The sequence below is a fragment of the Amphiura filiformis genome, chromosome 11, assembly GCF_039555335.1.
Source record: "Amphiura filiformis chromosome 11, Afil_fr2py, whole genome shotgun sequence".
Taxonomy (NCBI): Eukaryota; Metazoa; Echinodermata; class Ophiuroidea; order Amphilepidida; family Amphiuridae; genus Amphiura; species Amphiura filiformis.
This window is the reverse complement of record NC_092638.1, coordinates 29,211,856-29,237,567: the sequence shown is the minus strand read 5'-3', so window position 1 is coordinate 29,237,567 and position 25,712 is coordinate 29,211,856. Positions and strand designations below refer to the sequence as shown.

At 36.8% G+C, this 25,712-nt stretch overlaps 2 protein-coding genes across 7 annotated transcripts in view; both read left to right on the top strand.

Moving 5' to 3' along the window:
- Window positions 1–8,680, top strand: part of LOC140164689 (E3 ubiquitin-protein ligase RNF34-like) — a 67,865-nt gene extending 59,185 nt beyond the window's left edge. For 5 of the 6 annotated variants that reach the window (XM_072188040.1, XM_072188039.1, XM_072188042.1 and 2 more), the window contains one exon: window positions 223–8,680. In XM_072188040.1, coding sequence (XP_072044141.1) covers window positions 223–452 — 230 coding nt within the window. In that variant the 3' untranslated portion in view covers window positions 453–8,680. The remainder of the gene's footprint in view (window positions 1–222) is intronic. The other variant, XM_072188043.1, reaches the window with a different exon arrangement.
- A 2,541-nt stretch (window positions 8,681–11,221) lies between these two features.
- Window positions 11,222–25,240, top strand: LOC140164688 (protein dcd1A-like). The gene is made up of 13 exons (XM_072188038.1): window positions 11,222–11,379; window positions 13,206–13,338; window positions 15,218–15,315; window positions 16,520–16,637; window positions 17,432–17,490; window positions 18,366–18,400; window positions 19,133–19,227; window positions 20,253–20,357; window positions 20,862–20,956; window positions 21,260–21,370; window positions 22,512–22,626; window positions 23,213–23,429; window positions 24,214–25,240. The coding sequence occupies exons 1-13, from the start codon at window positions 11,323–11,325 to the stop codon at window positions 24,269–24,271; spliced, it is 1,296 nt and encodes a 431-aa protein (XP_072044139.1). The 5' UTR covers window positions 11,222–11,322; the 3' UTR covers window positions 24,272–25,240.
- Window positions 25,241–25,712: the final 472 nt, after the last annotated feature.

Here is a 25,712-nt window from a genome sequence, read left to right as displayed (position 1 = left end):
CGTAGTAAAGTTGTAGACAAAATGCATGTGGATATATAACAGTAATACTAGAGTTTGGTGTGTAGATTAAACCGTTCTGTATATTCTTTGCATTATTATAAAAGCAGATTTTGGGTGTTTATATGGGATGCTTAATGAATAAGGTTAACTAAACTCGCACACAGGTGTATATTCTAATACTAACACAACTACCTAATATTTTATATCTTCTCTTTTATGCAGAATCAAAAGCAGCAGCCGAAGTAAAAACGGAAGGTAAAGAAGGAGGAGCAGAGGACATTTATGACGTAGACCCGGATTCTTGCTGCAAGATTTGTATGGACGCCCCAATAGACTGTGTACTACTAGAATGTGGCCATATGGTGACTTGTTCGAAATGTGGCAAAAGACTAGCCGAGTGCCCTATATGCAGACAATACGTAGTAAGGGCTGTACACGTCTTCAAGTCGTAATACTTTCACTATGGACCACAATGACCTCATCCCAATGGCATAGTTCAATAACCTCAATTAAACAATCATAGTGCAAAATTTGACCTCAAGTTGCAGAGTATGAGTTTTTGTTCCCAAATTTTCAAAGTTCATTCAATGAATGTGCAAATGTATTGGGGTTAAAGAACTGTGCCCTGATAGATGAGCATGTTGTGGATCCTAGTGTTTGTTCATACAAGCAGGGCTTTGACACAAGTGTGGATGCCTGCGGATCATATATGTGCCTCTTAATGTGGATGTGAAACTGATATGACTCTTTTTAAGAGTGAAAATAAGAGTGATGTTTTTTATTGAGAGTATTATATTGTATTTAGATTATAAGTTAACTTTTTGTGCAACAAGTTCCCTCCATAAATGAGTTTGGGTTAATGTTATTTCACATATTGTAGCCAGTGATGTTGTGTTGAGGTTTGGGAATACTCATGACCAGGAGCCACCTATATGGTTGAAAGGCATGTGGTGGAATACATAGCAAATTTATTATTACAAAACTGTCCCCTGGTTTATGCATAATGGTTCGGGGCAATAGCGGTAGACCGGGGATCACTTTTTAATATTAGGTGGCCCCTAGTCTTTGTTTTATATATTTCCCAAGCCTCATCCAACTGGCTATGATGGGGAAAACTCACCTCGTACAACTCTCCTCAGAGAAAGAGCACAGTAACAATTATTATTGTGCATGTATTATCAAATTGAATCTTAAAATGATTCAACTGGACTCGCGTTTTAGAGAGGCTACAGTATCGCATCTTATCATAGGTGCATCTTCAGGCCGTTTGTTGATATGGCAGCAATTGGTCATTGACCTGTGACAAGATGGTCGTTGATTTTGAGTCAAACTTCTTAGGATTGTTTTTGAAATTATGGCAAAGGCTGCCTCCACTTGTAAGTGAAGGTAAATTGTTCTTTCTTGACATATATATCGCATGCTAGACTCCCTTTTCGTACCACCTGCATGATTGATAACCTTCATAAATGTATCATGCAATGCATGTATATACCCATGTGCGAAACACAACATGGTGTAGGACTTTCTGATTATTAATGGCGTCCTAGCATGCGGCTTAAAGATTTCCCTTAAGTTTAGAAATGATTTCAAAATACACCATATCTTTAAAACCACATCATCAAAATTGGAATACAGACATAATAATGAATTTCAATGAAAAGCAGGAAACTTATCAAAAACAGGGAAACTATGCATAAAATAAGTCCAAAATGCCCTACAAAATCAATAAAAACATGGAAATTTGGGCAACAAAATGTTGCATGCCCGGAAATAACATTGCCTATCTTAATTTTGAGGGGAACTATTTATAGTATAATGTATATGCTGATGGTAATGTAAGTGGGAATAGCTGCTGAATACCCATAGTGGGTAGAGACAGAATAAAGTATAACAGAATAAAGTATATTATTTATGCAGGGGAAAGAAGAACCACGCATCGCAAAATAGCACAGTTTAACATGAAGTTACAATGGAAACATAACATGCATAGGCAGATAAACCAGAGGAAAAACTCTGGACATACCTGCCTGTGCGGGGACTTGAACCCCAGACTTTTCACTTGTTTATTTTTTTAATCAAATAAGCAATGTCAGAAATATGAAATTGTGTTGCATTGTGGGAGCTTTGCAGGAGCTGTACCAAAGTAATACTGCCGACCATTGCAAACATGCAAACAATTACTCATTTTTGCAAATACATTTTGAAAACTTTCTGATAAAATATTTCCTCTTTTTTCTTCATTAATGATTGACCATGTTCATCTTCATAAAATTGGTATGATATTTGGGGGGGAAAAAAGCAAAGAGTAAAATTTTGCAACTTTTTTAAAGGTTGCTTTGGTGTAAAAATAAATGTAACATCTGACATTGCGGCAGAAGATTTTGGTATACTTGACCAATGATGTAAGCCGGAAGTAAGTATTATTGACATCGCTTGAGCACCGCAGCCAAAATTTGTTTGATCTTTGGATTGACCATCGATGTTGCTTCAATGCTTGTTATATTGAACTGTTGACTAATACATTGGGTTCTTCCATTTGAAATGCACACTCCCCTGTGGAAGATTAGGTGTCTGCATTTGAAACTCAGCCTCCCTCTGTGGACAATTCAGGGTGATTCTTTCTCAGAGGGCGTATGAAATTCAAATAGAGCTGCCTAATTTGTTCATTCCATTTAAATTCCATACTCCCCCTGTGGAAGATATTTCCAAAAATCTTCCAGAGGGGAAGTGTGCATTCTAAATGGAATAGCCCATTGCATAAGATTAAACATCATCACAATTAACAACAGTTAATTGACACTTCGTATATCATAAGGACCAACCAAGCATCGATGCTTGTTCCAAAGATCAAATAAATGTTGCTCCATTGCCGTATTATGTCTAGGGTGGTCAAAAGGCAACATTTTTCAGGGTTCAAGTGTTCACAGTTCAAGATTCAATCTGGATTCTTACAACGCATTTGTTGAAATAATTTGATCCTTACACATTTACTACATTTCGTCATTGGGCAGGAAAAACCTCATGTGTCATGAACATGTTTAAAGCAAAATCTCCTATGTAACCTCTTGGCACTTTTGTTTCAAACATAAATACATAAAAAAAACACAAATACATAGGATGTTTTTTCTGCCTAACGACAAATTTCACGCTTTTCGCATTCCAAGCAACTATCACCAAAATAAAAAAATGTGAGAAATCTTCCCTTTGTTTTGGGTTTGGTCAATCTATTAGGAAGCTTCAATTGCGAATTTTAAAACACCGAAAATTGCCAAGCGTGAAAAATTAATCGCTCTAAAATTTCCACTCTGACAGCATGTACTGTGTAGATTTTGTTGAGAATCAACTTTGATTCATGCATATCTTTTGAAAAATTAATCTGAGATCTTCAGACTCATGCTGCAGTTCTAACCCTGTTTTGATGAGATCGAGAGAGAGAATGCAATGATTTTGGTACTTAATATTATAGACAATATACTGGGTGCCTGGTAGGACAGGTACTTGGTACTATGTAAATGCCTGTTTTGAATGTTAACGCTTTATGCCAATGAAAACAACAGGAAAGCTATCTGCACAATTTTTATCCAAATTTGTAAGCTTTTTAACCTTGTTTTAAAATGATATTTAGTTGTGGGATCTCATGCTATATCATAGCTTGAATAGGTAAATTGGGCTATTCCATCTAAAATCCACACTACCCCTGTGGAAGATTTAGCTAAAGTCATCCACAGAAGGAGTATAAGTTTTGAATAGAATAGACAGTTGGTTACATTTGAAATACTCACTCCAGTTGTCAAAGATAAAGGAAAGCCATAATACAAGGGGAGTATGGGTTTCAAAATGATTAACCTTGACCAATTACATTTGACAAACATGCTCCCCCTGTGGAAGATATTTCCAAAATCTTCCACAGGGCTAGTGTGGCTTTTAAATGGAACAGCCCAGTGTCACAAACATCTGTAACAGTTTGGACACACTTTGTGCAGACAGCACTGTTGTTTAATGTGTTAAGTTTTATTTGCAGCTCTGTATTTTGGAAGCATTTCTGTTTTGATCACATGATTGATCACATGATCATGATAACTGCTGCTAAAGAGTGCAAATATCATTCCAGATTAGTTCAAATGTGTTTATATATGGTGTCTTGTCAACCATAAATTCAGATAAAACTGTTTCAGTTGGTTGCGAAAAACACAGATGGTATTTAAAATATGTGACCTGCCACCATGAAATGAACGTAAAGTCATAAGTTGGTAGTTTTGAAACGCCCTGGTTACTGTTCTTTGTCTTTGTTTCATTTGTGCATGGCCCATTGTGCTCCCATCACAAAAGACATACAGACATACTTCTGGCTTGAACATGTGCACGGCAAACAAAGCCATCAACTCAGCCAGCCTGGATGTCTCGAAACTACCAACTTGAGACTTTATACTCATTTCGTTGTGGCAGATCACATATATTTATCAGGCTTTAATGCAACATTAAAAACAAACAGAATTAGTTAACGATTGTCATGCCTCCACAAATTTCCTCTGGTGGCACGCATTTACTCTGATTTAAACATTTTCAAACTTAATTTGGTCTTTCAAAAGTTTTATCTACCGTAACTGGACTAACAGGATTTGAGATTTGCATTTCTCAATTATGATGTTGTATTATAATATATAGAATATATTAAGTAAGAATGCTGCTTTGAACAAGCTCATCTGGAATGTTACTGGGATTTTTGATTTGTTTTGTGCAATTCCAAGATACGATGATGATGACGTACTCACAGGTTAGCCCCTCAACAAAAATCGGAGGCCATTTATGAGTTTCCTTCCATTTCCTACATTAGTGAAACTGGCCGTCCCTTTGGCGTTAAGCCTAAAGAGCACCAAAGAGGTGGAGAATTTAAAGCTCACACATGTGTGAGCCACAAATCGGCCGTCACAGACAGTCACAAATCGGCTGTTACCAATGTTGCCTCTATATGAGTCTGTTCATCGAGGAGTCATAAGTTATTGACAGAGAAGCTGACAAGACCACCAAGCTTACAGAAGCTATTTGGATCTGCAGAAAAGGAAAGGACACTCTAAACAAGGACGAGGAAGCGTACACACTGATCTCTTGGACTAACCCATTGATCACGCCCTCTACGACAGTTGCTGTTACCTATAAAAGAAGCAGTCAGATGTGACGGGTTGCCAGTCTGTTGAAATCACTGGTATAGTGGTGAAACATCACTATATGAGTGAATTTATCTTGGAATTGCTCAAAAAGAATGAAAAATCTCACAGATAATAATGCTGTTCATTATGCCGACTTAAAAATTGTATTGTTTAAAGATTTTCATATACTCTGTCCAGACTGACAGGTGGACTTAGAATAATTCCACTGACAACATCTAAACTGGTTAAGTTTGTTAGAAAAATCCAATCACGGAACTGAGCTTTCGCCATCTTGTCTGATGGCTTGATCACATTTGAACTGGTCCACTGCTTTTCCCGCCAAACTTGGTTGCTAACGACGCATCCTTGTTACCTGGAAGTGATGTTGATTTTAGCAGTGGGTAGGCCATTTGGGGTAAGGAAAAAAGAGCATCAGAAAGATGCAGAAAAGATTGCAACTAAAAACGTCAATTGTGAGATATTAATAACCTGCATTTGCATCCGTGTGATTGCAAATGATAAAATATAATTCGATCAAACGCATCGCATATATTTATGAGAGTATAAATTTCTAATCAAGATTTGATACTTGTCTCTCTTCTCTTGACATGAAAAAAGTTTCAGCGGGTTTGGAAAAAAATCGTTGGTGGTTCAGGTTTTGCATTGACTGATTTCTGACTTGTCATTTCGGTGCGAAAGAGGTTAAGATGTTGTCATGGTTTTACTTCCTATGTCAGATCAGACAGAGTATATTATGTTCTATTGTAACCCAGTCTTCTATAGTGTTTTTACCTTAGTACCGTTAGTAAAGTCGATACATTGAGGGCGCCGATTTGCGCACGCATTCATGCTTCGTCTTTAAAAAAATGTGTGTGTAAGCACTGTGAATTAGCACTGGCAGTTGGGCTATTCCAGTGATATCTGTACACTCACTATGGAAGATATGACCTTAATCTTCCACACAGGGAGTGTGAATTTCAAATGGGGTTACCTGAAGGATGACTCCATAGTAAGGTCATGTGTTCCATAAGGTTGCAATCACATAGAAGTATATGGTATTTGGTATTCGCTATACGAAATACGCTCATTCGATCGGGCTGAGTTCACATCACATAGTATACTTTTATGTGAAATCAGCCTGATCGAATGAGCATATATCGTATAGTGAATACCGTATACAGTATACTTATATGTGATCACAGCCTAAGGGGTGCATGGATTTCAACTAGAAGTCCATTTGAAACTATCCAATGAAATCTTCAGTGACATTACGGTCTGCAGTTCGAGCAAGACCGCCGCTATCCTGCTTTTTATCAATGCAGTCAGTGACATTAGTCCGCATTTCACTGGATAGTAACAGCTTCAAAATGCTGGTTTACACACAAATACACCCCTTATACTCCTCAAGTATGGAGTCTTCAACCGTTCAACCGTGGAGTCAGGGTCTTAGCTAGAAATTGAGGGTTGCCCATCATTTGAATAAATTTGGCTGTCCTAATTTGACCTTTAAAATATTTACCAGACATCTATAGCCCATTGGGGGTTCAAAGAGTTCAAATATGTGCTGATATGGCCTTGTCCTACAAATTGGGTCTACTAAAAAGGGCAATTAGCTTTTCAGAACATACAATTTATGATATAGCATCTGTCAAAGGCATTAATTTTGCCCGTCCCAGGAGCAAACTGGCCGTCTAAAATGACGGTCAGACGGGTGGCTAGCTAAGACCCTGCGTGGAGTTCATACACCCAAATTCTAACTGTGGAGTTTTTACACAAATTAGTACATAATCGACTTACTGTGAGGTCTACGTATCACAAAATGAGGGGCCCTCTATGACTCGATGACACTATTTTTGAAGCTAACTCAACTGTGGAGCTCCATAGTTAGATCAAGCTCCACACAGTTGGTATGTGTATAATATGCGCAACTGCACAGTTAATGAGTTTGCATGCAGATACAAAAGCACCCACACGCGTTAAAGACATTGACTAGGTGCGTGTGCAACTACGCTATCTCAATGCGTTAATATTGCTGACTTCACTGGAGTAGAAACACTATACCACCATTGTTTTCCCAAAATACTATAGTTTCCTATAAAATCATAACTCTTCCTCCCTGTCACCCATATTCCGCACAATTGCCAAAAGCCGTAGCACGTTATGCAACAATATATGCTAGATCAGCCAATGAAAACTTGTGATATTGGGCTATTCAATTTAAAATCTGCAATACCCATGTGGAAGATTTTGGAAATATCTTCCACAGGGGCAGTATGAATTTCAAATGGAATTTACACATTAGCAGCTCCATTTGAAACTCACCCTCCCTCATGTGAAGATTCAGGTTGAATCTTTCTCAGAGGGTGTATGAAATTCAAATGGAGCTGCCTAATGTGTTCATTCTGTTTGAAATTCATACTCCCCCTGTGACAGATATTTCCAAAACCTTTCCACAGGGGTAGTGTGGATTTTAAATGGAATAGCCCATTTCATGACCTGATCCAATTACCCAATCAGAAACACTTTTAAACATTCAAATGTTGCATGGGCAAAGTGAGTCAAAAGAATTGTGATGGTGATGGTAAAAGATTTGTGTGTTTTAGCTTGTTTGAGTACTTAACATGCCAAGACTAATTGCACATGGGACTTTATTTTGTCCTTTCTGTGACTGCCATCAATACTGTACAAGAAATGTAAAATACATAACTGCCAAAGACTATTATGACTCTGACACTTTTGTTTCAGAAGGATTGAGGTATGGGAAATCTAACCTTTGAGGATGATCTCTGCTATGTGAATTACAGACAACAAGAATTTATGTTATGTTCACCCCTGTATATCCTAAATTGGGATGGGGATGAATACAGTAGAAAGGGATGAACTTTCCTCATATGAATTTGTTACCTGTTAAAACTCAGTTACCTAAGATCAGTGGCAACACCAGGATTTTTTTACCGTGGGAGGGGGTAATTGAAGGGAAAAGTGAATTTCAGTGGGGAGCCAAAGTCCAAAAATGGAATGGGGAAGATTTGCATAGCCCACCTGGCACTACCACTGTACAGGTCAATTGGGCTATTCCAGTTAAAATCCATCACCCCAGTGGGAGACATTACCTTAATCTCCCACACAGGGGGTGTAAATTTCAAATGGGAGTCACTTATGCAGGTAACCCCATTTGAAATTCATACACCCTGTTTTGAAGATTTTAAGGTCATGTCTTCCATAGGGGGTGTATGGATTTCAACTGCAACAGCCCATTTATCAGAAACTGATTTTTACATTCAAGTCAAGCAAAAAGATGTAACACATGCATGCTAAATGGCTGCAATTTTGCCAGGGGAAAAATGTCTTGAGTACTTGGGCATGCATTTGAATGGACAGGTCACATCATTTTTATGACAAATTTCCTGATACAGTACTTGTCTTGTTTTTATTATTATTAAAATAAGTACTGTATGATTGGGATGTTGTTTTTGTTTCTAATGTCAGAGAAAAATTGATTTTAATAAATCATTTAAATAAATGCACAGAAATCTTGGTAGATAATTGTCCATTTATTGAATTGTAGTGTAAAGAATTAAATTGAATTGTAATGTATACCAAATTGTTAAGACTTAACCCTAATGCCCCAGGCTTATTTTGGCGACGTGGGGAAGGAATAAAGGAGGGAAGAAACAAAGAAGAAAAGAAAAAAGTGTGAATTTGAACCAGGGACCCCTCGGATGCCAAACATGTGCACGGCTTTGCATTTGCAATTATAATGATCACATATTTCATGATTTAGAAATGCCATTTTATGACCAGCATGTGAAATAACTCATAAATAAATACACACTCCCACTGTGGAAGGCTTTGAAATTCCAACCAAATTCAACAGTTTAAATATTATTATTTTCTCACATTTAAAGGAGTATTTTGTGATTCTGGCATCCTCTTTTTATGACAGTTTTCAGTAGATAACCACGAAAAAAGCTCATTCCCAAAATTTCAGTTGATTCTGATCTTGCGTTTGCCAGTTATGTGTTATGTGAATTACACTGCTCCAAAGGCCACTGTGTAGTAATTTTGTTTTTTTTTAAGGGGGTACTACACCCCTGCCCAATTTTGTGCCTATTTTTGCATTTTTCTCAAAAATTATAGTGCATTGGTGACAAGTAAGATATGTATATTATTGGGGCAATACTACTGCACTGGAAATTTTATTTCGGCACCAACAGTTGTGGAGTTACAGTAAAAAATGAGGCAAAACCAATATTTGATCAATAAATCAATAACTGCTTGCCTTGAGTTGCTGCATTTTTAGTGCAGTAGTTGTAGTCCTTGCCCCTATAATATACATATCTTGCTTGTCACCTATGTGCTATAATTTTTGAGAAAAATGCAAAAATAGGCACAAAATTGGCCTAGAGCCCAATTTTTGGAAGGTCATTTCGGGGGAAACAGGGGTCATCTGAGGTCAAATTAGTAAAAACTGTCGGATGGGCATGAGACTTGGTGGGTACAGTCACCATCGGCCAGGTAATTGTGCCCAACCGAGAACCACCAAAATTTAGGGGTCAAAGGTCAAATTTCAATATTGATCCAATCAAGCTCAAATTGAACAGGCAAATCACCATGGCTTGTTGCAGGTTCATTTCTACCAAAAGTTTTTGCGAAAGTAGGTGGTCGCGAAAGCAGGCGAGACTCGTGATTCGAAAACCGCCTTGTATATTTTGCTCTCACTGAATGCCCCCCCCCCCCTCTTTCTATGGCAAATTATTTCAAATTGTGCCCATTAATCAAACTTCTGTCAACTTGTACACGCTATCTCATTTGCAGTGGGATGCTAGTGCTGGTGTTGACTATTTCCTTATCATAATTCTCTATCTGATCTTTGAACATTTTGCAAGTTGGTATCAGTCACAAGCTTTGTACAAATTATACTCATGTTCAGAAAATATGTGCATCTTTGAAACAAAATTTTATTTCATTAATCACAGTCAGCTTTCTTACTCTTTGCTTTCTGTCTTACCTCACCTTTATCTTTCACATTATTTTTTGGCCATTACACATGTGGGGCTTATTTTATCATACAAATGTTTGCCTGTTTGGTTGGTTGTTTCTTTCTTTCTTCCTTTCTTTGGCTGACCAGGTGGAAGCAAATTCATTAATCCACTCTGCAGCTTTTTGTGTCATGTTATTTGCATATTTATGAATATTAATGAGCTAATTTGCATATTTTGCCTACATTTTCATTAATCCACTCTGCAGCTTAAACACAATAAACTTCAAACTTGGTATGGTGATTGGATATGGTGGCCTGATGTGCTGTACAGTTTTGTGTCATGTTATTTGCAGTATTTATCAATATTAATGAGCTTATTTGCATATCATTTGTATTTACAAATCTGTTATTTACACACCTTTGTGTGGGGCCACCTTAATTATGAACTGCGTAATTCTAGTTTAATCTTTTTCTTGTGCTCCCCTTTTTGCTGTATTTCTTTCCTTTTCATGTTTGAAAATGGGATAATATTAAAGAATAAAAGTGGACTTGTACTCATTATTTTTATCCCATTTTTATTTCTTTCAATTCTGAATTCCTAAATTGATGATTTAATTTTTTTCCTTTGAATTTTTTGTTTGATTTATTCCATAGGCAATTATAGTTTATAAAACAGGACAATGAAGTGATTGTGACATAGGAAAAATAAACTAAATACTATAAACTCAACTGTGACCTATTTGCAATGGTATATATTTTCCCCAATAATTTCATGGTCCCTTGCACAATATAAACCAAGATCTTTTTAACATTAGCAAATAGAATTTTGTTCCATGATTGAAACCTTAGTTCCATTCAGTGTCAGTGTGTCACACAAACACACAGACATGACAGAAAGTGAACATGGATAAAAAGATATACTGAAATTTCTGTCACAGAATTTTATCAAGTTTAATGATTTCTTAGCCCAACTATTATATACTGTACTGCCTGTCAAGTGCAAGAAATGCATGAAGTATTTTGAACAGGAGTATAAATTAAATATTTTTATTTTTAGGTACAAGTTAACAATATTGTTTGCTTATGTCACCTGATTACCAGCCATACCTGTTGATTTTGACAGGACCTGGTTTTGCCGTAAGCTTTTGCTCTAGTGGATCAGATTTTCCTTGACTTTGAGAAATCTGTAAAATGCGTCTTTTGGTGTTGTTAGCATTGGCTGTTGTGGCCACTGTGTGCAGTGGGAAGGTGAGTAATATCCAGTATTTATCATTAATGTATATTTGTTTAGTTGCTTTGCTCACTCAAAGAATTATATGGTACAACACATGTTAGGAAGTCAGGATATGATGTTACTACTGTTTTGGTGCATATGCATGTGAATTTTTGGTAAGAAAAAATGCTTAACATGTTTTGGAATAAAATGAGTTATTGTTTTGGAACAGCTGAACTAAAAGTAAAACTAAAGATTAAAAATAAAACTATTTTCTGTAGAATACTACATTACTGCTATTAATTAGCAGAATTGTGGTGGGTATATTTTAGAAGTTACGAAATACATAGGCCCTATGCCTCACTTATGTTTGCTGTGTAGCCACACATATCCATGAATTGCCACTGATTGTATTGAGAGTAAAATGGATCCAATTCAATACATTTTTGTAAGTGAAATTATAGCTCATTAAAAAATGCAGGTCAAAATAAATAAATAAAAATATGTCTTGGACAAAGCTGGCACACGTTTGTTTTGTTTGCAGACTGCATTAATTTTGTCTCACAAAATTGGCCAATAAATTAAATTTTGTCTCCATTTTTAACCAGAATTCTATTGCTAAAAATAAAAGCATTTGAAGAGCTCTGTTGCAAAAGCTCTTACATCCACTTTTGGCTGAAATTGAGTTATTGGCATGACATTATAGTGTGGGTAAAAATACACATTTTGATGGTTGTTTGACTTTCATACCACCTTCCCTCCCGGAGATATCGGATATTTCCTGTTTGGAAAATCTTAGAATGTCTGGAAATCTGAACTTAAAATCAATATAGAATTTTAGGAAAATAATTTTTTGATGTATAATAGTGCATTACGCATTGTATTTCAAAATCGTCACTCAAAGCTTCCGAAAATTTTGAGATCCAATGCATAACTTTTTTCCTCTTTTTATTACTCTCTCTATCTCTATGGGCCATATCCAGTGACATGGGCGACCCTGAAATGCCAATCCATCCTGTTCTTTGCCAATCTCAACAGCTTGATGTACCCGTCCAGACTGCGATACTCTGAAGATATGTTGTCCTCTGGCGCCCTCTGTCTCTCCTTCCATTAATCTTCCCCGTAAGAAACAAACACTCAAGATCATCTTTCCTCATACAGTGGCCCAGGAAATCAAGTTGCAGTTTCCGGATCTTCCTCAGGAGCATCCGTTGCCTGCCAGCTCTATACAATACTGTTTCATTTGTGGTGTGAATTATAGTCCAAGGGATCCTCAACATTTGTCTGAGGAACCACATTTCCATTGCTTGCAATATATCAATCTTCCATTGCCTTTGCGACTAACCAGCTCATCCTTGTGAAAGTCTCTTTTGCCATTGCAATTCTCCTATTGATTTCTCTGTCACACCTCCCATCTGTTGTGATCCAACTTCCCAGATAGCCAAACCCATCAACTTGCCTCAGATTGCCCTCATGGATTTTAATGTTGCAGATAGGAACATCCTTCTGTTTTGTAACCAGACACTCAGTTTCTTGCAGTTGATGAAGAGTCCTTTCTTCTCACTTTCAGTCACAATTTTGTTGATTATTTGTTGAAGATCTGACTCAGATGTAGCTATCAGGACAGTGTCATCGGCGTACTACCTTAGATTGTTAATATTTGTCCCACCACTCCTGGTAAATCCTCCAGTTCTCTTAATATCCACTCACTTTTTATTACTATAATTGATAATTACTATAATTTATTACTATAATTATTACTTCACTATAATATAAACATTTTAGATACGCAAAATGTTTAAACCTCTGTGCTGTTTTCATACTTTTCTTTTGTTTGATAATCCTTCCCTTGTGTTTGCAGCCTGATCCAAATGCAAAACCCAATGAGAATCCAATTCAGACAGCTGCGCCAGTCTTTGTGAAACAAGCTGCAAATGGAAAACTTTATACAGCAGGGCAGGGAGATGATAAGTTCTACTTGCTTCATGTTTGGGGTAAGTTAAGCATGGGGGCATGTCCCTCCTAAATTTTTGCAAGTGGGGACGTCCCCCTAAAAATCATAATAAAAGAAAATATGCAATAATTGCCCCATGCATCCCGGGCTTGCATCTTATTCCTTTTTTCCATAATAAATAGTGTTTTGGGTCCAAGTTTTACATGATTGCCACACATCGGTACATCAAACAGCAAAACACACATTCATTTTGTCCTAAAATAGTCTGAAATTGAAATTTCTCGTGTACGCAAAAAAGGCTCAATAAAACCTGAACAAAAAATGCTTGTTCCCCCATAAATTTTAATGATTCCGCCACCACTAAAGTTAAGTGTTGGTGTGTGTGTGTGTGGAGGGAGGCAACAAGTTGCCTCAATCTTAAGGGAAGGGGTATGAACGTTTGGGCAATATTTATTGTGGGACATTAGAGCACATCACACATATCGAATTGCATTCTAAATACGAAGAATGTCCTTCTGATATAAAATAATTTTGATTTTTTGAAATTCGCAATGTAATACACATTTTATGGCAAATCATTAAAAATTGATATTTTTGATATTTAAAGGAGGATTTCATGATCCTAGCACCCTCTTTTTATGACATGTTTCAGTACATATCCACGAAAAAAGCCTATTCCCAAAATTTCAGTTGATTCAGTTTTTGCGTTTGCGAGTTATGCATGATTATGTGTATTACACTGTTCCATAGATAATCGTTGTAATTTCGTTCTGGTGCACCAGAACGAAATTCAAATTTCACGATATCTTAGCTAAACGAATTAATCTGCAAGAGATATTTTGTACATAAACATTATGTAGCCAGAGGTTTCCAGCGATATAAAAATCTCAACTTTTTTTGAGAAAAGTGGGGGGATGAGGCTGTGGATCACGAAATGCCCCTTTAACAGTACTCGAAGTAAACTTTACAAATCTGATGGTTTCTATTTGAAGTGTATGTATGTGGGATGAAAAACCGACGATCAATTGAAAATTTTGACCTTTTCAGATTGAAGATATGGATTTTTTTCCCAAAACACCAAAAAAAAATAGGTCTTTTTGGGAAAAAAATCCATATCTTCAATATGAAAGGTCAAAATTTTCAATTGATCATCGGCTTTTCCTCCCAGCTGCATACACTTTAAGAATAAATCATTAAATTAAAAAAATTTACTTCGAGGACTGTTTATCTTAAAAATGTGAAAAATATCAAATTTTATTAATTTGTCATAAAATTTGTATTATATCGTAAATTTCATAGAATGAAATTTATTTGATATCAGAAAGACATTCTTCGTATTCAGAATGCAATTCGATATGTCTGATGTGCTCTCATGTCCCACAAAAATACTGTCGAAACGCTCAAAACGCACATTCCAGTTCCCTTAACCCACTTCAAACTTGGGCATCTACCTCAGTAAAGCAAGCTGCAAATCCCAGGGCAGAGGGCCACTTGACATTGACAATGGGGTATCATCCATGAACATTGTGATTTTTCAAAAAGCAACCTGAACACATGTACTTGACTTAAACATGCATCCCTAAACAAGTATGATATTAAGTATTATTTCTTTTCCCTGGACAAGTATTGGTATTGTCTTATTCCCTTCGGCAATTAGTAAAGAATCAATTTTCAAGACTACGGTCCGATTTCTCAAACCTTGGCTAGTGGTCAGACTTCCTAAGCCAGTAGGCTAGCCCTACCAATGTGGATCCAATTTATTGATTTATCTTTTTAGGTGATGTATGATGTGAAATTGTAAGCACTGGTACATAGGACTAATTGGGTTTAAGCTTGATGGCTTAGGAACCCTGACCACTAGCCATGCTTTGAGAAACCGGCCCTATGAGTTCATCATATCCTTTATATTTTCTTCGCAGGTACACCTTATGAGATGGGATTTGCACATGGAACCTTACTGAAAGAAGAAGCAACAGATTTGTTGGATTCTGTCTGGCAATATCTGGAAGATCAAGTGGTGAGCATTACTGGAGGTTGGGGTTATAGAGCTCTTGGATCTTGGGCCAACATTCTTATATAGGCATTTTTAGCCTGGCTTGAGCATTTAGCTTGAGCCTGGTCCCATCAGGACCCATGTGTGTCTCTGCATGGAGTTACCATACAAACAAACAATAACACCAGGTTGTTCCTTGTATTGGAGGAATACAGTAGAGTGTACCTTCTGCACAACCAAATGTATTGATCGATTCATTTCAAATTTTCTTCACTCCCAGATAATACCAGTGCACAGTTACAAACATTAATCACTTAATCATATTTTTAGCATCCAGCTTCCGTCTCATTCTGTTTGTCTGCATTACCGTTTGTCTTAATGTTTTGTTTGTCAAGTCTTTGTCTTGTCTTACTGTAATGTCTTTGTTTTGCTGCTTGTCTTTGTATGTCTTGTAATAGCTTATGTCTTGCTGTTTGTTTTTGTCTTATTTTTGCTTACCTGTTTTTCTTCTTCTCAAACAGATTGAGGCTATCAATGGGACTGTCAAGATCTTCAGACCATATGGTTCATTTTTGGCCCCACACATGTGTGGGGCTTATGTTATCATCCAGATGGTTGCTTGTTTCTTGTTTGGCTGTCCGGGCAGAAGCAAATTCATTAATCCACTGTGCAGGTCAAACGCAATACCGATTAACTTCATTATTATGTCTTCAGAATCTTGCATCCTATACCATTGTTTATAACCTAGCTGTCCGATAAATTTGTGTATCGGTCTGTAACCTCTTCATAGAGTGCATAGTTCATATACTTTACATGCAAACGTCACCATGTATGTCTCTTTTAATGTGAATTTTTTGCCATGCCATGACCCAAAATCACATTCTTCACCAAAAAACACATTTTGACCAAAAATTATATTTATGACCCAAAATCACAGTTTTGTCCCAAAATCACCACATTTGATACTTTCGCATGATACCTGAATTTATCGATCTCGCTAGAGTTTTCAAATATCAAATTCAAACTTGGTTTGGTGATTGGATATGGTAGCCTGATGTGCTGTATTGTTTTGTGTCCTGTTATTTGCACATTTATGAATATAATGAGCTGATTTGCATATTGCATATTTGTAATTACAAGCCTTGTTTACACACCTATGTGTGGGGGCCACCTTAATTACGAACCATGTAATTCTAGTTGTTTATCCGTTTTTCTTCTTCTCACACAGATTGAGGCTATCAATGGGACTGTCAAGATCTTCAGACCATGGTTCTTGGAAGATGTGTCCAATTTTGGCTTGGATGTAGCTCTAGATCTGGAAATCCTGGCAACTGAAAAATATTCAGGTATGGATTTCTTGTAGTTCTAGGCATGGTAATATAATGCACTAGTTATGATATCATAATTAAAGACAAAAAATCTTTTGAAAATGTAAGGAGTTGGTAGACTTCAGTGTCGTGCAAAGAGCACAGAACATAATACGGTCAGTTTCTCAACATTCAGCTTTAGGTTGGGCTTTGTATGCCAGTTGTGGGCTAGCACTACTTGAATCTGAACCTGTAGGTTGCTAGGTTATTGCTCTAGACCATTGGGTCATATGTTATATATTATATCATGACATGCCAATATTCGTAATAGTAAAAATATATCATTTGGTTAAATTTTGACTGACCTATTTCACTCGGCTACGCCTCGTGAAATACAAAAGTCAAAATTTGACCTCATGATATATTTTGTACTATCACACTCTTAGACATGTAATATTTGTATACTATCCAATACCACCTTCATTTTGCAATGCAGAATATAAATGCAAAATATCATAAGTATTTATAAAATACCAGTAAACTACATTCACACAACTAAAAATGTTTGCTAAAACAAATGAACACAAGCAATAAAACAAACACTGTTTAGTAAATAAATCTGATACTGGAACTTGAAATTTCAACTCACTTTGTTATGTTGCATCGCAGCCATTGGACTTCATCAGACATCTGGTTGATGATGGTGTTTGTGTCAGACATCAAAATGTTTTGAACTACTAGATAATCTACACCAAGATAATATGAAACAAACACATACACACACATGTGCAACCCCATATATAACCTAACCTTATTTATTATAATTTTTTCAGGAAAATACTTTCTGGAAGAAATTAAAGGCCTTGGTACAGCTGCTGGAGTAGATTACAGAGTAGGTCATTTCGGTTATACATGTACTGCTTAATTCTGATTGGGGGAAAATTACAAAGTGAAAATTTACCAACAAATATGTATGCAAACTTAATTATGTGGTACACACAATGAGGTAGATCAGACTCTGTCATGTTTGCATGTAGATCATGGAGGACAAATAGCAGATTCATCATAGTGTTACACATGGGCCAATTTTAAGTCAGTACTCTTTGGGTATAATATCTTTGGATACATATTAAAGTAGATTTAACCTGATAGTGTCTAGTTTTTAGAGGTACTACATACATGTAGTAGCATCAATGAAGAGGTGCAATCGCAATCCCCCAGGTGCACTCAATTTACCTGAATTTTGTTATTTTTTCCTAAAATATTCAAAAATTTACTCAATTTAGATTCTTTTTTGACATTTCATTAAATTTCATTTAAATATATACAAAAATCCACAAGAGATGTTACATACAATTACAAATCTCAGTGCTTGTTATTCTTAAAATGTACCATTCTACTGTAACTACCATCAATTCTTGGTTTTGTGCTGACAGACTTTCATTGGGCTATTCCATTTGAAATACACACTACCCCTGTGGAAGATTTAGCTAAAGTCTTCCATGGAGGGAGTATGAGTTTCAAATAGAACACTCAATTGGGTAACTATCATTTGAAATACTCACTCCAGTTATGGATGATATAGGTATAAGCCATTATACAGGGGGAGAATGGGTTTCAAATCTCTGACCAATTACGTTTGAAAAACATACTCCCCCTGTGGAAGATATTTCCAAAATCTTCCACCACAGGGGCAGTGTGAATTTCAAATGGAATAGTCCAATTGGTTAATAACTTCAATTCTTTCTAATTTCTTATATTCAATAGAAAATACAACGGATCCATATGCTGGGAGAACTAACGTAAGTTAACCATTTGTCATCAATTTCTAATCTTTATAGAATGAAGTTAACTTACACAATAGTTTTGATGCTCAGAAATTACATAATTAGGCCCTATAATAATATGGCTATGTCAAATAATTGCACTGCTATCTACTGAAGATGGCAATATTTGGCATGGTTTCAATGACTCCTTGAATAAGTTCATCAGGATTGTTAGATATCAATTATTGGTAAATTATGCTTTACAAATCCACTTGATTACTCACGTTTTAGACGTTTCATCTTCCGCTTTACAAATCCACTTGATTACTCACGTTTTAGACGTTTCATCTTCCGTAGAAGATGAAACGTCTAAAACGTGGGTAATCAAGTGGATTTGTAACGTTTCGGAAGATGAAACGTCTAAAACGTGAGTAATCAAGTGGATTTGTAAAGCATAATTTACCAATAAATGGTTTCAATGAGTTGGTATATAAATCAATGCCCAAATGTAATCTAAAATTAACTGCTCTTCATGACTTTGAAGAAATTCATAGTTTTCAAATTTCTGGTAAAAATGCCATTTCTATGTTAAATGAATAATAGTTCTCTCATTTACAACAAGAGTTCTCATTTACATCATGTTCCAATCTATTAATACTGCACTATACTGTGAAATTGTGAAATAAAAATGAACAGAGATGAAGACCTTATAACCTTAGTCATCTTTACAATCCCATAATCCTATAATTATATTTGATTTATTTTCAGGAAGGGTGACTGTTCAATGTTTGGAGCATGGAATAGTGCCGTACCTAAACCAGGAACCATTCTACAGCTACGAGCTCTGGACTGGAATGTCGATGGTAAGAATGATCACAAATACCAATAATGATCGATGTGATGTTGATCTAGTAAGTCCAAGTCAGCAAGACATATTATGTGATATTTCTATCAATATCGGGCCAGCTATGCCAACACTGCCGACATATCATTGTGATCTTACGAGTATCCACTTGAAAATCCACCGAAAATGTGTTTTTTACCATTTTCCAAGTTTTATTCGGTCCTGCACAAATTTGTCAGGGCTCCCAAAAGTTTAAGGCCAAGGGCTTAAATGGCCTGCAGAAATGTTTTGTTTATTTGCCCTGCAACAGAATCTGCTACATGCACTACCTCTAAGGCATACATTCATGCCGTGGGTCATATTCATGCACCAGGTGCTAGGTGTGTACATAACGTTATGGGCACGCATTGAATCTCTGCTCGGAAATTTGTATCTTTATGGGGACACTTATCTGTTCAGTACTATCCTTATGGACTGTGTTTAGCTTGTGGGGACAAAGCCACGTTCCCATAAGCTAAATATGCTTAAAATGACCTATTGGATATACCGTGTGAAGCCCACCTCCTTAGGAGCAAGTCTCCACAGGGTATATGCCTTATGGGGACTTGAGCTTTGTGGGGACATTTAATACCCATAGAGATAGTACAGAATGGGTAACGTCCCCACAAGGTTTACACACTTGGTGCCTGTAAAAATAATAGTGTCCGTATGTGTGGTACAATTGTTACATTTTCGAGATTAGCCTACAAATCAACCAAGGGACCCAGATTCCGGAAAACTAGAGAAAAGTTTCAACTTTTACTGTACAAGAAAGAATACTGATATATTTTTGAAATTACAGAATTTGTTTTCAAACTTTGAATTATGATTTTAAAAAAAGGTTTTTCTTCCTCACATTTCTAAACTGTTTCAAAACGAATGAAGCAATAAAAGTGAAATTTGCCATTCACACATTCTCCGGGATTTTTGCTAGGTTAATTATACAGGCTCCTGAAAATTTACAAGTTAGGTTTTATTTATTTTTAATTATTTTTCTCCTCCTAGGTCCTTTTAAAAATCACCCTCAAGTGACAGTGTACCATCCTAACTCAGGTAATGGCAGAGCCTTTGCTAACCTGGGATGGAGTGGATGGATTGGATCTATTACAGGTAAGATTATAGGTGCAAATCAAGATGGGGCAGAGGGGTAAAGCCACACAAAATCGGCCTATTTTAGCCAATTTTACCATCAATGGCCCTTCCACTATTCTGATCATTATTCAAACAGACCTACAATATCATTGGAGGGCATGTTGGCACAGCAGTATGGGCATCTGCACCCTTTAAAGCTATAAGGGTATTGGAAGAGTATTAGAGGACAAGGTGGCACAGTGGTATGTATGGGCTTCTGGATCTGCCCCTTTAAAACCATAAGGGTATTGGAAGAGGCTTAATTAGAGGACAAGGTGGCACAGCAGTATGGGCTTCTGGACATGTCCCTTTAAAACTACAAGGGCATTGGAAGAGGCTTACAGGACAAGGCGGCACAGCTGTATATGGGCTTCTGGATCTGCCCCAATTTTTTTACATTATAATGCATATCTAGGCAAACTTAAGGAGATGGAGAGAGCTGAATTTACTAAAAAATATAATTCTTATGATTTGTTATTTCAGGTATGAATGACCGTCAGATGGCAATAAGTGAGATAGGGGTATCATACCCTGATGACTCGTTTGGAAGTGAATCAAGATTTGGAATACCATTTACAGTGAGTGGTTCATTTTAAACTATATATCATTCAAGGCATCTTTTTACAATTGTCTTTAGGTAGGACCACAATCGGACGGACAGCATAGTTATTTTGACTTTTTGTTTCTTTTGCTTAAAATGACCCAAGTGAAATAGGAGTATAATACAGTGAATCAAGAAATGTGAATCTTGAAAGTGAATCAAGAATTGTAATACCATTATTTACACTGAGTTTCTCAACTAAGGCAGGTCCAAAGGGAGCATGACCTAGCAATATTTATACTCAAATATTGAGACAAACAAATGTTTTGTTTAATTTCAGTATATTTTACGTGATGTACTTCAGTTTGACAACACATTGGATGATGCCGTTAACAGAATGGCAAATGCACATCGTACATGCAACCTTATCCTTGGTGTAGGGGATGGCAAGGTAAGGGACAAACCAATAACATAATAAGTCACATTTATATTGCGATATATTAGAACCCATGTTTATATTGTGGTGGGCAACTCCATCACAGAATATGTTGCAAAACAGCAAGTTAGATGGTTCCGTCACCTTATGCGAATGACCCCTAGCGCTATCAATAGCATATACAATAGAGGTACAGATGGCGCATCTATAAGACAAAATCCAAGTGCTTTGTATTCAATTACTTTAATTTTCACACATTCTTTCTATCGCCGTACACAAAAAATATCAAGACTGCACTTATAAATTATAAGTGCAGTCTTGATATTTTTCTTATAATAATATATAATATGTGGTGATGGGCACAGAGTGGGTGTAGCAGTTTCTCTACCACACTTCATAGAACCAGTGGACATCATTAACATAATGACACTGGACTTTTTCACTTGGTGCACCACCTGTTTACATTAAGCTATTCCAGTTGACATCCATACACCCCCTATGGAAGACATTCAGGTAGCTATGTACATGCATTTGAAATTTACACTCCGTATGTGGGGGATTAAGATCATGTCTTCCATAGGGGTTATGGATTTCATCTGAAATAGCCCAATATCAGTCTATGCGTACATCCTACATGTCATCCTTGGTGTAGGTGATGGCAAAGTATGACACTCAAATGAAATGAAATGAAAAAATGCTGACAGGATAACCCATGTTTTATGAGAAAATAAAAATACTCTGGATGACAGTGTCCTTGGCGGATGCAAATCACACATGTTTCCTCATCCTTTGTGTTGGGGATGGAAATTTAAAAGGCACATGTTTTCTAAAACACAATAATGCTTTGTGATCACATTAATTTGTACCAACTGTTTCTTAACCTACCAAAATTTTAAAAAATCATTTCAGTTTTCAATTTGGTGTTACCATGTAATCCAGCAGAAAACCATATTTTAGGGGTTTTATGGTTTTGCCAATTATACATGTAGTTTGTTTCTTTGCTGATTATTGTTCTTGAGTGGTACATAATAAGATTCTGAGGAGTAAAATACACTATAACTGGCAAAACCATCTAAACTGGCTATGCTGTCAGACTAATGTTGCTCTTACAAATTGAGCAAATTAATTTTTCATTTTACTGTTCTCATTTTATCAGCTGGGGACATTCCGTGGAGTGCAATATTCATACGCTGTTTCCAACTTCTTTGATGACAAAAACTTGCGACCAGATGCAACATGGCATCCCAAAATTCCTGATGTCGTTTATTGGGGTAAGCTGGCATTGAAGGCACACACTTTGTCACTATTCTTTGGTTCACCTCAAGTTTGTTAGTGATGTAGATGCATATTTTGCTGGTCACAGTATCAAATCATGTATGTAAAGTTAATCGCGCAGAGCATACACGCACATGTACAAGGGTAGTTTGTCAGCACGCTTGCAGCGCAGTCGCAAAAAAGCATTGGTGTCACTACTGAACTGGAGGTAAATCAAAGAATAAACTATGCTCCAATTTATAAGAGCAGTTTCTATTTGTTTCTCAGACTGTGGCACAGACTATTTTTAGTTAAATACATTTAGGTCTTATCCAGGTTAATCTGCAGTATACTCTTGCAAGGGTAAAATCTATTATTATACTTTGCTTATGTTGTGTTTGGCAGTGACATAGGTACGTATTTTGCTGGTTACATGCCCAGTGTCAATTGTGCGCACTAACTTAATCCTGCAAAGCATGTCAACACATGTGCATAGGCGGTTTCTTGGCAAGCTTGTGGGGCAACCACATAAACACCAACGTCACTATATACCATAATACTCAATTTTCAATACATTCTATTCTCATTCATTCTATTTTACAGGTATGGATTGGTTAGACGCAGATTACAGCAGCGTTCTTGCCCGCCAATTAACAAAATACCATGGCAACATAACTGCTGAAAACACCATCCGTGACATCACTGCTATTGTACAGACCGGTGACCTGCACATTGCTATCTACGATTTGAATATGAACTATATGTATGTGGCTAACGCTAAGAAAGCAAGCGCTAAAGGGGCAATATATGCCTATGACAGGTATGGCATCAATGATTTTTTTCTTCTATAGGAAAGTTTTCATCTAATCCAACGAAACCTATAACTCCAAGTGACTAGATTCCTTTTTGAGGGAACAGGACAAGGATACTCAGGGCCCCTCACCACAATTCACGCTTAAAAGAAGTGGAAGTAACATTCAATTCAATTCAATGTTGAAAAGTGTTATTTTCGTAGACATTCTGTAACTGTTTTAGTTTTTAGAGTAAAGTTTTTCTGTTTTAAGTGTCATACCATGCAGTATATATTCCATAGATTACCCAAGAAGAGCTGATTTCAGTTTGCATGTTAAAATGGTGATATAAAAAGCCCAAAATATTACTTCCCTAGCCATCCTACCAGTGGCATAGATTTCTTTTTGATATTGGGGGAATGGGATTGTAAAAAATTCTTAAGTATAGTAAATCCAGCACCTTTTGGGGACAGAATAGGTTTATGGTTCAAATGCATGCAAATAATTTTGCCACATTGAAGCTTAACTGGTGAAATATGGTTAAAAGTGGAATAAATTCACACAATTTGAGGCACATTTGAGGCTAACAGAAACCCACATATAGGCATTAACATTGAGGGGGTGATTGTATGGACCATCCCCCCAGCAAAATATTAGGGGGATTTATCCCCCTCCCCCGGGATCTACGCCTATGCATCCTACAAATGAAATTATTATTTCCTAACACCACAAAATGTTAAAGTAAACTGAGTATTGTCAAGTCATCTTAACAGCTCCAAACAAAGCCCTCATTTCTTTTTCTTTTCTTTTCAGAGCCTTTGTGAAGTTGGACATGAAAGCCTTGTTTGCTGAAATGCCACCACAAAACTGACTCCATTAATTGAATAACGTCTTCTTTGATCATTATGCCTTTAGCCAGCTGAAGAAAATATCCTGAAACTTTTAACAATTAATAATAACAATAACAAATGCTGAAGTGCCTACAACTAATTTGATTGTCCAATATGGGCCATTCCAGTTCAAATCCATACACCCCTTATGGAAGACATGACCTTAATCTCCCACATAGGGAGTGTAGATTTCAAATGGATTCACCCATTTAGGTAACATCACTTGAAATTCACACTTCCTCTGTGGGAGATTCTAGATCATGGCTTCCATGTGGATTGCAACTGGAATAGCGTAAGCGTTTGTCACACATTCAGGTAATTCCATTCGAAATTCACACTCCCTGTGTTGAAGATCATGTTTTCCATTAAGGGTGTGAATTTAACTGGAATAGCCAATTGTTTGACATAGACATACTTGATAAGACCCAGGCAGTGGACCGACCTTCAACAAGACCGCATCAGCCAGCCTTCCAAGACCACAAACAGAGCATCACCCCCCCCCCTCAATTTTTTGTGACCACCACCTCCTGTTAAAACACACCTGCGGTATCCTGTGGAGGACAACCCACCAAGTACCCCATTCATGATGACAGACTTTGAGTGATCTCAGCACTGTGAACTTATGGAACCTGAAAGGAGATTGACGGGGATATTCCCAATGAAAATTATGACACAACATGTAACATTTGATTCAAAATCTACGCTAAAACCTACTCTTGTAAATTGTTCTCCTACATTTTGCCCAGAGAATGCTGTGTAGCTCATCTGCAGTTTATAAAACTCATTATATACCTCATATATAGATTCCTGTCATCTGATTGGTTGAAAGTGCAGTCATTGAATTAACTATGCCCGCAAAAATGAACTATGGACCGGTCCATGGAAATGAACTATGGTCCGGTCACGTGCGTCACGATCAAACTGCGCGTTTTTCCCAGCGTAAAATGATATTACGCGCGCGCGTTAATGTTTTCACAGCGTTATAATTACGCAGAAATAGCAGATTGTAATCTGTGTGCCGTTCGCATTGAAACTATTAATTTCTCTTCCCAAAATCGATGCTTTTAACCAAACAGATGACAAGAATCTTAAGATTTGGTATATAAAACAAATATTGACTGCTTTTTATTGGGGCATGGTTAAAATTATAGGCCAGCGGTGATCTCAAAACCATGACTATGCCCCTTGGCTACGCCTCGGGGCATAGTCATGGTTTTGAGATCACCATGGGCCTATAATTTTAACCATGCCCCTCATAGCAGTCAATATTTGTATACTGATATTCAATTTTAACCCCATGGACACTACCAGCCGATTTATTGGCCTCTAAGAACTATTTTGATTGGTTACAAAGAGGGCTATGCCATATATTGAGCCAATCAGAGATATGATAAGAATAGTCAATAGGGCTGAAGGGGGGAT

Bases quoted from the DNA above. Each gene is read 5' to 3' on its own strand.
- LOC140164688 (XM_072188038.1), top strand. From the start codon at position 11,323: ATGCGTCTTTTGGTGTTGTTAGCATTGGCTGTTGTGGCCACTGTGTGC. The intron at 18,401-19,132 runs GTAAGTTAACCA...ATTTATTTTCAG, and splicing joins CATATGCTGGGAGAACTAAC to GAAGGGTGACTGTTCAATGT. The intron at 22,627-23,212 runs GTAAGCTGGCAT...TCTATTTTACAG, and splicing joins TCCTGATGTCGTTTATTGGG to GTATGGATTGGTTAGACGCA.